At 44.2% G+C, this 13,292-nt stretch overlaps 1 protein-coding gene across 4 annotated transcripts in view; it reads left to right on the forward strand.

The window, feature by feature from the left end:
• Nucleotides 1–13,292, forward strand: part of KATNIP (katanin interacting protein) — a 252,048-nt gene that overhangs the window by 42,017 nt on the left and 196,739 nt on the right. For all 4 annotated transcript variants that reach the window (XM_088466730.1, XM_088466732.1, XM_088466731.1 and 1 more), the window contains exons 4-5: nucleotides 9,937–10,097; nucleotides 11,407–11,483. In XM_088466730.1, the coding sequence (XP_088322856.1) occupies nucleotides 9,937–10,097; nucleotides 11,407–11,483 (238 nt within the window). The remainder of the gene's footprint in view (nucleotides 1–9,936; nucleotides 10,098–11,406; nucleotides 11,484–13,292) is intronic.

Here is a 13,292-nt window from a genome sequence, read left to right on the forward strand (position 1 = left end):
TCCGGGTTGTTCACAGATCCATTAACTCCCTGTGGTTCCGGAGGTCCGGGTAGAGTCCTGATTAGGTTCCCAGAGGGGAAGAGAGTTTACAGGACTTCAGAGTAGTATGAATGGAATATTGTACGAATGATTGGGTCTGGAATTTCTTCACTCAAGGATTCAAGCTTCACTCTTTAGTTTTCTCCTCTACCTGTTTACACAGGTTTGCCAGTTTCCAATGACAGAAATATCGTTTTACAGCAAACTACACACTAGCTTCTATCCACTAGAGTGATGGTCCAGGTTTTGAGATAGGTCAAACCTACTCTGAACTTGTAGAATCTCATTTTAGTCCTAAGGATGTTCAAGTTCAACATAGAGTCCCTTCAGATAGGGACCAGAGAATAGCGAATCTCGATATCTATGGATATCAAAGACTATTTTTATCTCCTGTACTGCCGCCTCACCAGGCAGTTATGAGATTTGTTTTTCGTAACTCTCATTTCCACAGACATAACAACTCTCCTTCAGAAACTGGATCACTATTATAGACTATCTTTTGCTGAAGGCCCATTACAGGGTCTAATTACTGCACAATGTTACACGACTTCTCGTCATGGGGGGTTTCTGTATTTTTCCAGGTCTCATCTGCAATGACTCAAATGGACACCTGATGCCAGAGTGTTCCTTCATCAAGAAATTTTCATCCAGGACATGGTGAAGACGGTCTTTTGACATCATCTGGTATTGCTGCATGTTTGCACTTGACTCCTGGAGAAGATGGTCAAGGCATTAGAGGTTTTTTCCTTACGTTGATTTCTCTCCAAGATTTTTTCAGCTAGTCCTTCTCTCTCAGTGAACAGAATCCTATCTTTTCCTTCACCATCGGGTAAAGTTAAGTCCCTCAACTCAGATACCCTCTTCTAGTGGTTGAATTTGATATTCCTACTGGAGGGTGAGAGAATAAGAGTGGGGGATGGGATTCTTCTTACCACAGACATGAGTCTGAGAGGAGGTGAAGTGGTGTTTTTCAGGAACAGCACTTCCAAGACGCTGGGTACCACTGGAAGCGGGTCTACTGATAAACATATTGGAATTGCGGGTAGTTTTCTACGCTATTCAGACAGCAGATCACTGGTTGCAGAGCCATGCAGTCAGGGTCCAGTTGGACAATGCCACAACAGTGGCATACATTAGTCAGGGCGGATCTAGACGTTTGGAGATTTTAAAGAAGTAAGCCGCATTCTAATCTGGGCAGAAAGGCTTGCAATGGCTATCTTGGCAATCTTTATCACAGTTGTAGAAAATTGAGAAACCGAATTCCTCAGCCGATAGGACATGGATCCAGGGGAATGGACACTACACCAGCAGGTCTTTTATTTTTCACCAATGGGGGTTTTCCCTAGGTTGACCTCATGATATCCAGACAAAATCATCAAATGACTTTATCTTCTGCTCAATGACAAGAGACCCAGATGTAGTGACAGTGGAGGCATTGTCAACACCGTGACTGTTAAAGATTTGTCTATCTGTTTCCTCCATTTCCGTCCTCGATTTCTACACTAGGGAGCAGTCCAAGGTTCTCTTGGTAACTCCGGATTGCCCTCGCAGATCTTGGTATTTCATCCTTCAGCCTCTGTTGATCGACAATCCGTGGCCTATACCTCTGGGAGAAGTTCTCTTACTTTGGGTTCCTTTGGCCTATCCACACTAAGAGTAGCGTTTGATAGAGGGGCTCTTAATAGGGCCATATTCAGAAGTACAGGGATCCCATCCAGGGTAAGCACTACTATACTTAGAGCTAGGAAGGAAGGTACTCCTAAACATTACCTCCATAATTGGAATACTTATGTTTCATGCTATGAATGTGGAGGGGCTCCTCCTACAGAATTCAACCTAGCCAGATTTCTGCTTTTTCTGCAGGCTCGTTTCTCAGCCGATCTGTGGTTGGGTTCGCTGAAGGTTCATATTTCAGCTCAGATGGTTTTATTTTGTTTTTCTTCCAGAAGAAGTGAGTCTGGAATACCGGATGTTCAGATATTTCTACAGGGTGTGATTCGGTTGCAATCACTTTTGTTCCTCCTGCGGTTCTTGATATTTGGATCTTTTACTTTCTTTCCTACAGTTTCCTCTGTTCAATTTTTATTCTGGTAGTTGGTGGAGTTCAAATACCTTTCAGGGTATTGAGAAATTCTTCTCATGCTGGTATTAACCAGGAGGTTGTCGGATCTGGGAGCTCTATCCGGTCGGCTTCCATACTTGATATTTTATGAGGATAGAGCGTAGCTCCATACAGGAATGGATTTTCTTTCAAAAGATTTTTCGGCTCTCCACATCAACAACCTATTGTGGTACAGGTCTCTTCCATGACACTCTCCTTCGTCAGGGTACTTGGATGTAGTTAGTGCTTTTCGTTTTTTATGTGGTACTGCAGCCTTATGTAAAGCAAACTCTATTTGTTTAGTTTGCTGCTGTTTGTCCTGGTTGGCCAGCTTCAAAACGGTCACTGGCCCACTGGATTTGTCTTACTATCAGTCGTGTTTCTATTGCTTCTTCTAGGGAGCCTCCGTTTTTTCTATTACAACGTCACTCACTCTGTAGGTTCCTCGTGGGCACCTGTTCAGAGTTTCTACCTTGAAGTTACTTTACCAAGCGGCTTCTTGGTCTGGCTGATATTCCTGTATTCTTTTTGATAGTTTTCACAGGTTTGCGTCTCTGCACCGCACTATGGCCGGTCTGTTTTGCAGGGTTCTCATCGCTTTCCCGCCCGTAATGGGAGCTCTGGGACGTCCACACTGTCTATGCTCTCCAGTATCCCCTAGTGGATGAAGGAGAAAACAGGATTTTGGTACTTACCGATAAATCCCTTTCTCCGATTCCATAGGGGACACTGGACGCCCACCCTGCACTGTTCCTTCCTGCCAGGGTTGGGGTCTTTTTCTGTTCTCTGTTGGACACTGGTTGTCTCTGGTGGTTTTTCTGCTTTTCAACCTTTTCCTATGTTCTGTGTACTTGCTTCACCTCCTCCTCTTCCGTTTGTTTTTTCTCAGCTCCCCCCGGGCACAGCTTTCTAAGATTGAGGCTTGGGGGGGTATAGAGGGGGAGGAGCTAGTCACACTTCTTAAAATTTCAAGTGCCAGCTCTCTCTCAGCACCGTCTATACCCCCACTGTCTATGCTCTTCAGTGTCCCCTACGGAATTGGAGAAAGGGATTAATCGGTAAGTACCAAAATCCTGTTTTCATTATCGGCGCTGCTATCTACAAGATAGCAGTGCCGATAGCATGGGCCATGTATGAACGGTCAGATCGCCTGACCGTTCGTCCCGCTGTAGCTGTTGCTATCGACAGCTACAGCCTGGCGCTGCCCTATCCCCACAGCAGGGACAGCGTTGTCCCTGCTGCGGCGGCTGCCGGCTCCAGGCTGCACGCGGGGATCTCGCGATACTTGCGAGATCCCGCACATGCTCAGTGGAGCCGGCTGGGACTGAGACACAGCTCATCAGCACTAGGCTGATACACTGTGGTCTCTAGCGGGTAGCGCCGGAGGGGGGAGTTAACTCTCCCCCTCTCCGGCCAATTAGATGTTTATACATCTCATCGGTAGTGCTTCCTGCTTCGCCTCGGTAAAGAGGCGAAGCAGGAAGCATTATAGCGGCACGTTAAGTGCAGCTATAATACATCTACCCCATAGTAACATGAACCGTGTTGAAAGTATGTATGCTATAATAGTTGAAGATTTGCTTAAATGGTGTGCACTACTGAAGGTGGATGCTGCGATTGCAGAGTGAATGACAAGAACTACCATTTCTTTAGAGGCAGAGCTGCATTTAAGGATTCCATGGATAAAAGAATGGAAAATTAATTTAAAAAATTACATACTTCTACTGCTGTATCTTTAAAGTCTGGTATTGCTATAGACTCTGTTTCCAGATAATTAGGACTCTGGAGTTCATCCTTGCATACAGATATTGAAGAGAAAATCTCAAAGCACATGGACTCAATGTATTCAGGCCAGATAGGTATTGCATATAATATCCACAGGATACCAAATAGAGTTCAGAGAGAGACCAGAAAGAGACAAATTTGTAAAGGATGCCAGTTGTGAGACCAGAAAAAATCGCTATGGCAGACAGTTTGGGAAAACTAATCAGAGTTCAAGCAATAAAGCCAGTACTCATTGTGGAAAGGAAAACAGATTTTTATACACCTCTTTTTTTGGTAAAGAAAATCTCAGGAGATTTCAGGACTATTTTGGATCTAAGAGAATTGAACAAGTACGTCCTGACAAGAGTATTTCTGACGGAGATGCTAAAATCTATTCTAGCAGTCATATTGAAAGGGGACTTTCTAGCGTCGATAGATTTGAAAGATGCTTATTTTCACATACCAGTAAACATAGACAATCAATGTTATCTGAGGTTTTGTGTAGCAGAAGAACAATTCCAGTTCACATGTCTTCCCTTCAGCCTATCAACTTCGCCCAGAACATTTGCCAAGGTTCTAGTAACCATGATAGTTCACCTAAGAACTCAAGGACTAATGATGTGGCCATACCTAGACGACCTATTAATCACCGGAAGGACGAGGGAACTAGTGCAAGTCAAGGTGGCCCAAGTTCTACAATTTCTAGAAAGGCATGGTTGGATCATAAATTGGAAAAAAAGTCTGTTGAATCAGTTCGAATAATTAAATTTCTAGGAGTGATAATAGATACCCAGGATTATGCAGTCCGCCTCACGGAAAAAAAAATGTATGAAAATACACAAACTGATCAGATATGTTCAGAAATTAAGCAAGATTCAGCTCCAGATGGGATTGAGACTGCTTGGTATGATCTCGTCCACTATAGTGGTGGTCCCATGGGCAAAGTGGGCAAAATTAATTCACAGGAACGTGCCTCTTCTCCATCATGTACGACTGAGACTAGACATAAAAAGATCTTTGGACTGGTAGAAAAGTGTAGTTCTGGAAAAAATGTCAACACCATTGTCTCAACCGTAGTACGTAGTCCTTACAACAGACGCAAGTTCCGTAGGATGAGGAGTACACTTGTCACAAATTGTGATACAAGGTTGGTGGACTGCACAAGAAAAGTTATTTTCTTCAAACAAAAGACAGATGACAGCGGTATTGGAGGCAATATATTACTTTCAAGATCATCTGAGAGGAAGTCATTTAAGGATATTCTTGGACAATATGACTGTGGTAGCATATATAAATCGTCACGGGGTAACACAAGCTTTTCAAAAATTATGATCTGGGTTGGAGAAACACCCTCTTTCTCATTCAGCACTACATGTGTACGGCAGACTTTCTGAGCAGGAAACAGATTCTCCCAGGAGAATGGGAACTGAGGGCCTGATTCAGACCCACTCGCAAGCGGCTGTCCGCTCGCAAGTGGGTCGATGTTGTACACTGCGCATGCGCACGACGGCGGGAGCTCCGTCGTGCGCATGCGCCAGACGCGACGAGCGAAGGAAAGTCCTTCGCTCGTTGTGTCTGATCAAAGGGGGCGTGCTGTCGATGTTGATTGACAGCACGCCCCCTTTGGTGGGCGTGCCTCCCTGACGGGGGCGTTCCCAAGGGAACGCCTACCGTCAGAAGCCGGCCCACTGACATCACTAGTGATGTCAGTGGGAGTGATTTTTTCTCTGATAGAGCCAAAATCACTCCGGGCCTTGCGGTTGAAAACCTCAACCGCAGGCTCCGGCTCGCAGTTTAGATGGTCGCGATGGTCACGACCATCAAACTGCACGCTCGTATAGGCTGTGAGTGGTGACCCACAGCTATACGAGCGTCCAGGAGGACTCTTCAGAATTATGGAGGGCAGCCCTCATTCAGAGCGTGCGCTCTGCTCAGAGCGTACGGCTCTGAATGAGGGCCTGAATGCGAAATATTCCAAGCAGTTGTGAAAAGATTCAGATGTCCGGAGATGGTCCTTAATGGCAACCAATGTAAACACAAAACTGCCTCAATTCTTTTCAAGACACCATGTACCAGGGGCAAAGGGGGATAGATGCTTAGTCCCAGCAATGGGATTTTCATCTAGGATGTTTTCCCGCCTCTACCATTGATATATCGCATATTGAATAAGATCAAAAAGGAACAAGTACAGATTATAGCAATTCTACCTTATTGGCCTAGAAGGGCGTAGTTTTCAACAGCGCTAGAAATGGCAGTGGAGGAACCATGTATGCTACCAGCAAGACTGGACATACTGACTCTTGCACCAGAATCAAACAGTCCTCAAGTTAGCAGCCTGGAGGTTGAGTGGGAAATGTCAAAGAAAAAAGGGCTTTCAAAGCAAGTGGTGCAGTATTACTACAAGCAAAAAGGAGAATTCTTCAGATTTATTACAGGATTTGGAAAACCTTTATCTCCTTTTTAGGAAGTGAAGCTGAGGCCATGACAACAGACATACCTCGAATATTACAGTTCCTATATGAAGGATTTATCAAAGTCCTGGCAGTTTCAAAATTTAAAGTACAAATACCAGCTCTCAGTGCGCTTCTGGATAGAAAATTAGCAGACGAGGAGTTGGTGAAGAGATTCTGCCAACAATTAAGAGGATACATGCACAGATCAAATCTTTCATTATCCCATGGGATCTAAATTTAGTCCTGAAGATTTTAATGATGACACCATTTGAACCTCTTGAAGAAATTTCCCTAAAGCATCTAACCTGGAAAGTGGTCTCCCTGATCGCAATAACATCAACAAGAGGAATAAGTGAACTACAGGCCTTGTGGTTCGAAGAACCATTGCCCAGAACCACAATGTGAGACAGAAAAAACTTTTGTCTATTGTGCGGCGCACATTGATAATTTTTTATATTCATTAAAAATTATTTTTATTAGATATGCATTAAAACATCAACAAGACCATCAAAATATGTTAAAAATATAGTGTACAGAGTGTTTAAATTGAAAAAAATGTGAAAATAAAATGATTCATCCCACTGCATGTCTCCGTTTGATTGTGTTGTGTTGATTAATGTGTCTCATAGACACTTGTTGGTATATTAATGCTCTAGGTTTGTCTTACTAGTTAGTAATCACTGTAGAATGGGAAGTATATTTGATAATCTACTACCAGTCCCACTGAGGAAAAACTGCCAGATCAAGTGAGTAACAATGATTATCTCGTTACAATGTCACCTGTAAAGGGGTAGGATACATTAGGCAGTAAGTGAAAACTCAGTTCTTGAAGTTTGATATTTTTTTGAGCAGTAAAAATGGGCAAGTGTAAAAATCTGAGCGACTTTGACAAGGGCTAAATTGTGATGACTAGACGACTGGGTCAGAGCATCTCCAAAATGGGACAGGTCTTGTGGAGTGTTCACGGTATGCAGTGGTTAGTACTTCCAAAAGTGGTCCAATGAAGGATCTGGAAACAAGGTAGTGGGCACCCAAGACTCATTGATGAGTGTGTGGAGTGAAGGCTAGCCCGTCTGGTCCTATGCCACATAAGAGCTACTGTAACATAAATTGCTGAAAACGTTAATGAAGGCTATGATAGAAACGAGTCAGAACACACAGTGCATCACAGCTTGCTGGGGCTGCATAGCCGCAGACTGGTCAGAGTGCCCATGCCAACTCAAAAAGTGCCTACAAAGGGCATGTGACCATCAGAATTTGATCATGGAGCAATGGAAGAAGGTGGCCTGGTCTGATATGATTTTTTCTTTTACATCATGTAGGTGTGTGTGTGTGTGTGTGTGTGTGTGTGTGTGTGTGTCTCATATATATGGGGAAGAGATGGCACTAGGATGCACAAATGGATGAAGGCAAGCTGGAGAAGGCAGTGTGATGCTCTGGGCAAAGTTCTGCTGGGAAACCTTGGGTCCTGGCATTCACGTGGATAATACTTTGGCACATACTACTAACCTAAACATTGTTGCAGACCAAGTACACCCGTCATGGCACTGTATTCCCTGATGTCAGTGGCCTTTTTCACCAGGATAATGCGACCTGCCTCCCTGCAACAAATGTTTAGGAATGGTTTAAGGAACATGACAAAGACTTCAACATTTTTACTTGGCCTCCAAATTCCCCAGATCTCAATTTCAATAAAGCGTCAGTGGAATGTGCTGGAAAAACAAGTCCAATCAATGGAGGCCCCACCTCACTATGTGCAGGACTTAAAAGATCTGCTGCTAACATCTTGGTGCCAGGTACCACAGGACACCTTCAGAGGTTTGGTGGAGTATGTGCTTCGTTATGGCTGATCAGTGCATATATATAAACCTTTTTTTTTTTTTTTAAACTCTATAAAACATAATTTTCCTTCCATTTCTTGCAGCACTTCAAGAAGTGCAGCCAGCAGCAGGGGGTGGATGTTTGAACAAACTTAAAAATTAAGTAATTTACGCAGTAAACAAACAGCCATAATTTGAAGGCAGCACTACAGAGTATGCAATACTTGTGCCCTTTTCATGAGCTCTTACAATCCCAGTGGGAGGGGGTGGACACAAAGAGGCTAGCGCTGAGATAGGGAGTAGGTAAAGGGGTTCCTGAGAAGGAAGGGGTAGGAGGAGTATTGGTACGCTTTAATGAAAAGAGTCTTTTGGGCTAATTTGGCACCTTGGAGACTTGTAGCTAGTCTAAATGGGAATAATAATACATTCCGAAGGTGTGGAGCAGCTCTGGAAATGTTTTGGTGGCGAGAATGGGACAAAGCAATCATAGGGATTATGAGGTGGCAGTCAGTGTCCGATCAGGGTGGGCAGCAGTGAGTGTGTAGAGATGAGGTTGGAGATGTAGGGGAGAGAGGAGTGGCTGTGGAGGTGAGGGTGAGGTTATTTATAGGAATGACAGCCAGTGTAGTGACTGGCAGAATTAGAGCTGCAAAAGAAGAAAATAATTTGGGCAGCATCGTTGAGTATGGACTAAATTTGCAGAGAGATGGGTGAGAGGGTGGCCAGATAGGAGGAGGTTACAGTAGCTGAGGTGAGCGATAACGAGAGTCTATGAGAAGGTTCTGGAAGTGTTTTTAAGGTGGATGCAGCAGAATTGGGAGAGGGACTGAATTTTAGGGGTAAAGGGGATAGAGGAGAGGATGAATTTGTCATGGGATAGTAAGTGAAGGGGAGTGAGGCAACCCTGGGGGTGTGGAAGACACTGGTTTCCGTATTAGACATGTTAAATATGATAAAGTTCTTGGACATACAAGAGGAGATGGACAATAGACATGTAGTGATGTATGTTATTAACCTATATAGAAACACAACTTGTCCAGAATATTTTTGGCTTTTTTTGCTTTTCTTATTTGTAGCCTATAAAATGGCACACAATAATAACTCCATTCTGATATACACATTCTGATATGCATTGAGGATAAATTCCAGCTTCCTTCCCAAGAAGTTTTATTTTAACTGTAATTCCCTCCTCGACCGAGTTGAACTTACAGACTCGGCTCCTCAGTGTTGAATGAGTGTTTCAGCGGGATGGGTACGGGATGCCGGCGCTCGGGATCCCAGCAGTCGAAATCCCAACGGTTAGGATACCGACATCTGTCGGTCGGTATCCTAACCTTCCCCCTATTCCTCCCTCCCCAGTGTCTAAGCCTAACCTCCCACCTAGTGCCTAAACCTAACCTCCCCCTCCCTGTTCCCTAAACCTAACCCTCCCCCCTTAGTGCCTAACTCTCCCCCTAGTGCCTAACCCGCTACTTATCTTCGGGATGCCGGCGCCGGGATTCTGACAAGTGTCTGTGTTCCAGCGCCGGGATTCGAATCGCCGGCATCCCCTTTGTCGGGATAGTGAACGTATCCCGGTTCAGCAACATAGAAACAGGAAAGTGACAAATGGGATCAGGGTGCATTAACAATATTGTAGCACAACTGTAGTTGTTTAGACAGAACTCATTGTTAGACATAATCTTTAGTTTAATACTTAGGAGACCAGATTATAGCAAGAGTAAATATCATAATGCATATCACAAGTTCTTCTCTTTAGGGCGCTGACAAGTTTCAAAGCAAAGGATCCTTCACAAGTGAAGTTGGAACATCTGGAACAAGGATTTTCTATATACATAAATGGAGCAAATGCAGATTTAAAAAAACAGCAGAGCACACATGATTTAACAAAAAGTGGTTTGAAAACACCAAAAGTGAAAGGTGAGTTTATCTCTCAGCAGAGCTAAGTTATGTGTCGCACTATGAGCCTGATTCAGAGGTGTACGCAGATGCAGATGCGTCTTTTGCCGCAGCCACGTATACATGTTAATGATAATGCCGCAAACGATTATCTTCCTACTGAGACGCCCTCTGGCTGTGGCGCTAATCCGTCTCGAAGCTTGCACCAGCACTATGACAGGTGCAATTTCTCTGTCTGAACATGGAGTCCTGTGTCTGTGCTACTGCGTCCAGACGCAGTCCCTGTCAGTGACACGCCTGCGTTTGCCTAACCACCCCCGTTACCTCCCAAGAACGCTCGCTGCAATCCAAGGCTATTACATCCAAATTCGCTATGCTTACCCAGCGGTAACAGTCGGGACTCATGCACAGTGTGACTCTGACGCACGCGCAGGCATAAAACTATGGGCGCTTGCGTGCGTCATCGACTCTGTGTGCATCTCTTAATCGGTCCCTATATCTGCTGTATTCTAGCTTTCCCATCTATTTATGCAAAATGGGAAAGTATAATTAATTTTTAATGAACTATGATGTTCACTGCATTTATTCTATGTTCTTACCAGCTAAACCAATTACTGACCAGTTACATGGGAGTTTCAAGTATACACTTAGAGAAAATGTATATGTTTTCGACACATATTCTACATTTTGTTTTTTTGTTTGGGAGAGGTGTTTATCTTTTGCTATGTTAAAAGCCAAAAAAAGAAGTCCTTGAATCCTGGCACATGCAGTGTTTTATGTGTTGTGAAGGCACTGAATATAATGGAGAACACTGTTTGTGTCTATACTGTCCCAATTATCAAAGGCTGGGGTAATAATCGCTTGGAGGCTCATTGTTGTCCTTGAAGTGTAGTCAGAATGCTATTGGGATAGTTAGAATGCCGGTACCTCGCTGCCACCAATATGGACTTTTTTTTTTTTTCTTGCACCCTATATAGATTAATTGGAAATTAACGTTGTTGATGTATCGAAAGTCTCAGGGATATGTGTAGCTGAACATTGTAGCGGCACGTCACCTAGAAATAAATTCTGCCCTTAGATTTGTAATCCGTATGTTTATTGCTAGATGACTATTTAACACTAGGGGTGAGCGGGTTCGGTTCTACTCGGTTCCGTTCGGATTTAAAAACCGAATTTTATTGGCTATCCAATACTCGTGACAGCTGATAGCCAATAAGATTCGGTTTTTAAATCCGAACGGAACCGAGTAGAACCGAATCCGCTCACCCCTATTTAACAATGTTCTCTTAAGTTAATGTTGCATTACAGTACAAATACTATTTATTTATAGATGATGGATTCTCTGTTCTTCCCGGGAGGAGGAATCATACAGCTCCAGGCAAGATTCAAAGGAAAACATGGACACAGGTTAAAATTATAACTATATAACATATAAAATGACTAAAGGTGCCCATGCACTAGGGAAATCTGGTGATGATCCGATATTGTGTCCAATTTCCTTTGAACTCTCCCCAGCAGTCGTGGACCCGATTTTGTGCAAAAACTCTCCAAATTGTCACACGATCTCATGATTTATGGTGCATCGTGTCCAATGATGAAACATATAGGTTCTGAGTGGGCGGGCGATGCATTAAACACATATAGGTGCTGATTGGGTGGGCGATGCATTAAACACATATAGGTGCAGAGTGGGTGGACGATGCATTAAAAACATATAGGTGCTGAGTGGGTGGGCGATGCATTAAACACATATAGGTGCTGAGTGGGTGGGCGATGCATTAAACACATATAGGTGCTGAGTGGGTGGGCGATGCATTACACACATATAGGTGCTGAGTGAGTTGGCGATGCATTACACACATATAGGTGCAGAGTGGGTAGACGATGCATTAAAAACATATAGGTGCTGAGTGGGTGGGCGATGCATTACACACACATATAGGTGCTAAGTGGGTGGGCGATGCATTAAACACATAGGTGCTGAGTGAGTTGGTGATGCATTACACACATAGGTGCTGAGTGGGTGGGCGATGCATTAAACACATATAGGTGCTGAGTGGGTGGGCGATGCATTAAACACATAGGTGCTGAGTGAGTTGGTGATGCATTACACACATATAGGTGCTGAGTGGGTGGGTGTTGCATTAAACACATAGGTGCTGAGTGAGTTGGTGATGCATTACACACATACAGTTGCTAAGTGCGTGGGCGATGCATTAAACACATATAGGTGCTGAGTGGGTGGGCGATGCATTACACACATATAGGTGCTGAGTGAGTTGGCGATGCATTACACACATATAGGTGCTGAGTGGGTGGGCAATGCAATAAACACATAGGTGCAGAGTGGGTGGGCGATGCATTAAACACATATAGGTGCAGAGTGGGTGGGCGATGCATTAAGCACATATAGGTGCTGAGTGGGTGGGCGATGCATTACCCACATATAGGTGCTGACTGAGTTGGCGATGCATTACACACATATAGGTGCTGAGTGGGTGGGCGATGCAATAAACACATAGGTGCAGAGTGGGTGGGCGATGCATTAAACACATATAGGTGCAGAGTGGGTGGGCGATGCATTAAAAACATATAGGTGCTGAGTGAGTTGGCGATGCATTACACACATATAGGTGCTGAGTGGGTGGGCGATGCATTAAACACATATAGGTGCTGAGTGGGTGGGCGATGCATTACACACATATAGGTGCTGAGTGGGTGGTCGATGCATTACACACATATAGGTGCTGAGTGGGTGGGCGATGCATTAAACACATATAGGTGCTGAGTGGGTGGGCGATGCATTACACACATATAGGTGCTGACTGAGTTGGCGATGCATTACACACATAGGTGCTGAGTGGGTGGGCGATGCAATAAACACATAGGTGCAGAGTGGGTGGACGATGCATTAAAAACATATAGGTGCTGAGTGAGTTGGCGATGCATTACACACATATAGGTGCTGAGTGGGTGGGCGATGCATTAAACACATATAGGTGCTGAGTGGGTGGGCGATGCATTACACACATATAGGTGCTGAGTGGGTGGGCGATGCATTAAACACATATAGGTGCTGAGTGGGTGGGCGATACATTACACACATATAGGTGCTGAGTGGGTGGGCGATGCATTACACACATATAGGTGCTGAGTGGGTGGGCGATGCATTACACACATATAGGTGCTGAGTGAGTTGGCGATGCATTACACACA

The sequence above is a fragment of the Taudactylus pleione genome, unplaced genomic scaffold, assembly GCF_031769625.1.
Source record: "Taudactylus pleione unplaced genomic scaffold, aTauple2 ptg000066l, whole genome shotgun sequence".
In the NCBI taxonomy this organism is placed as follows: domain Eukaryota; kingdom Metazoa; phylum Chordata; class Amphibia; order Anura; family Myobatrachidae; genus Taudactylus; species Taudactylus pleione.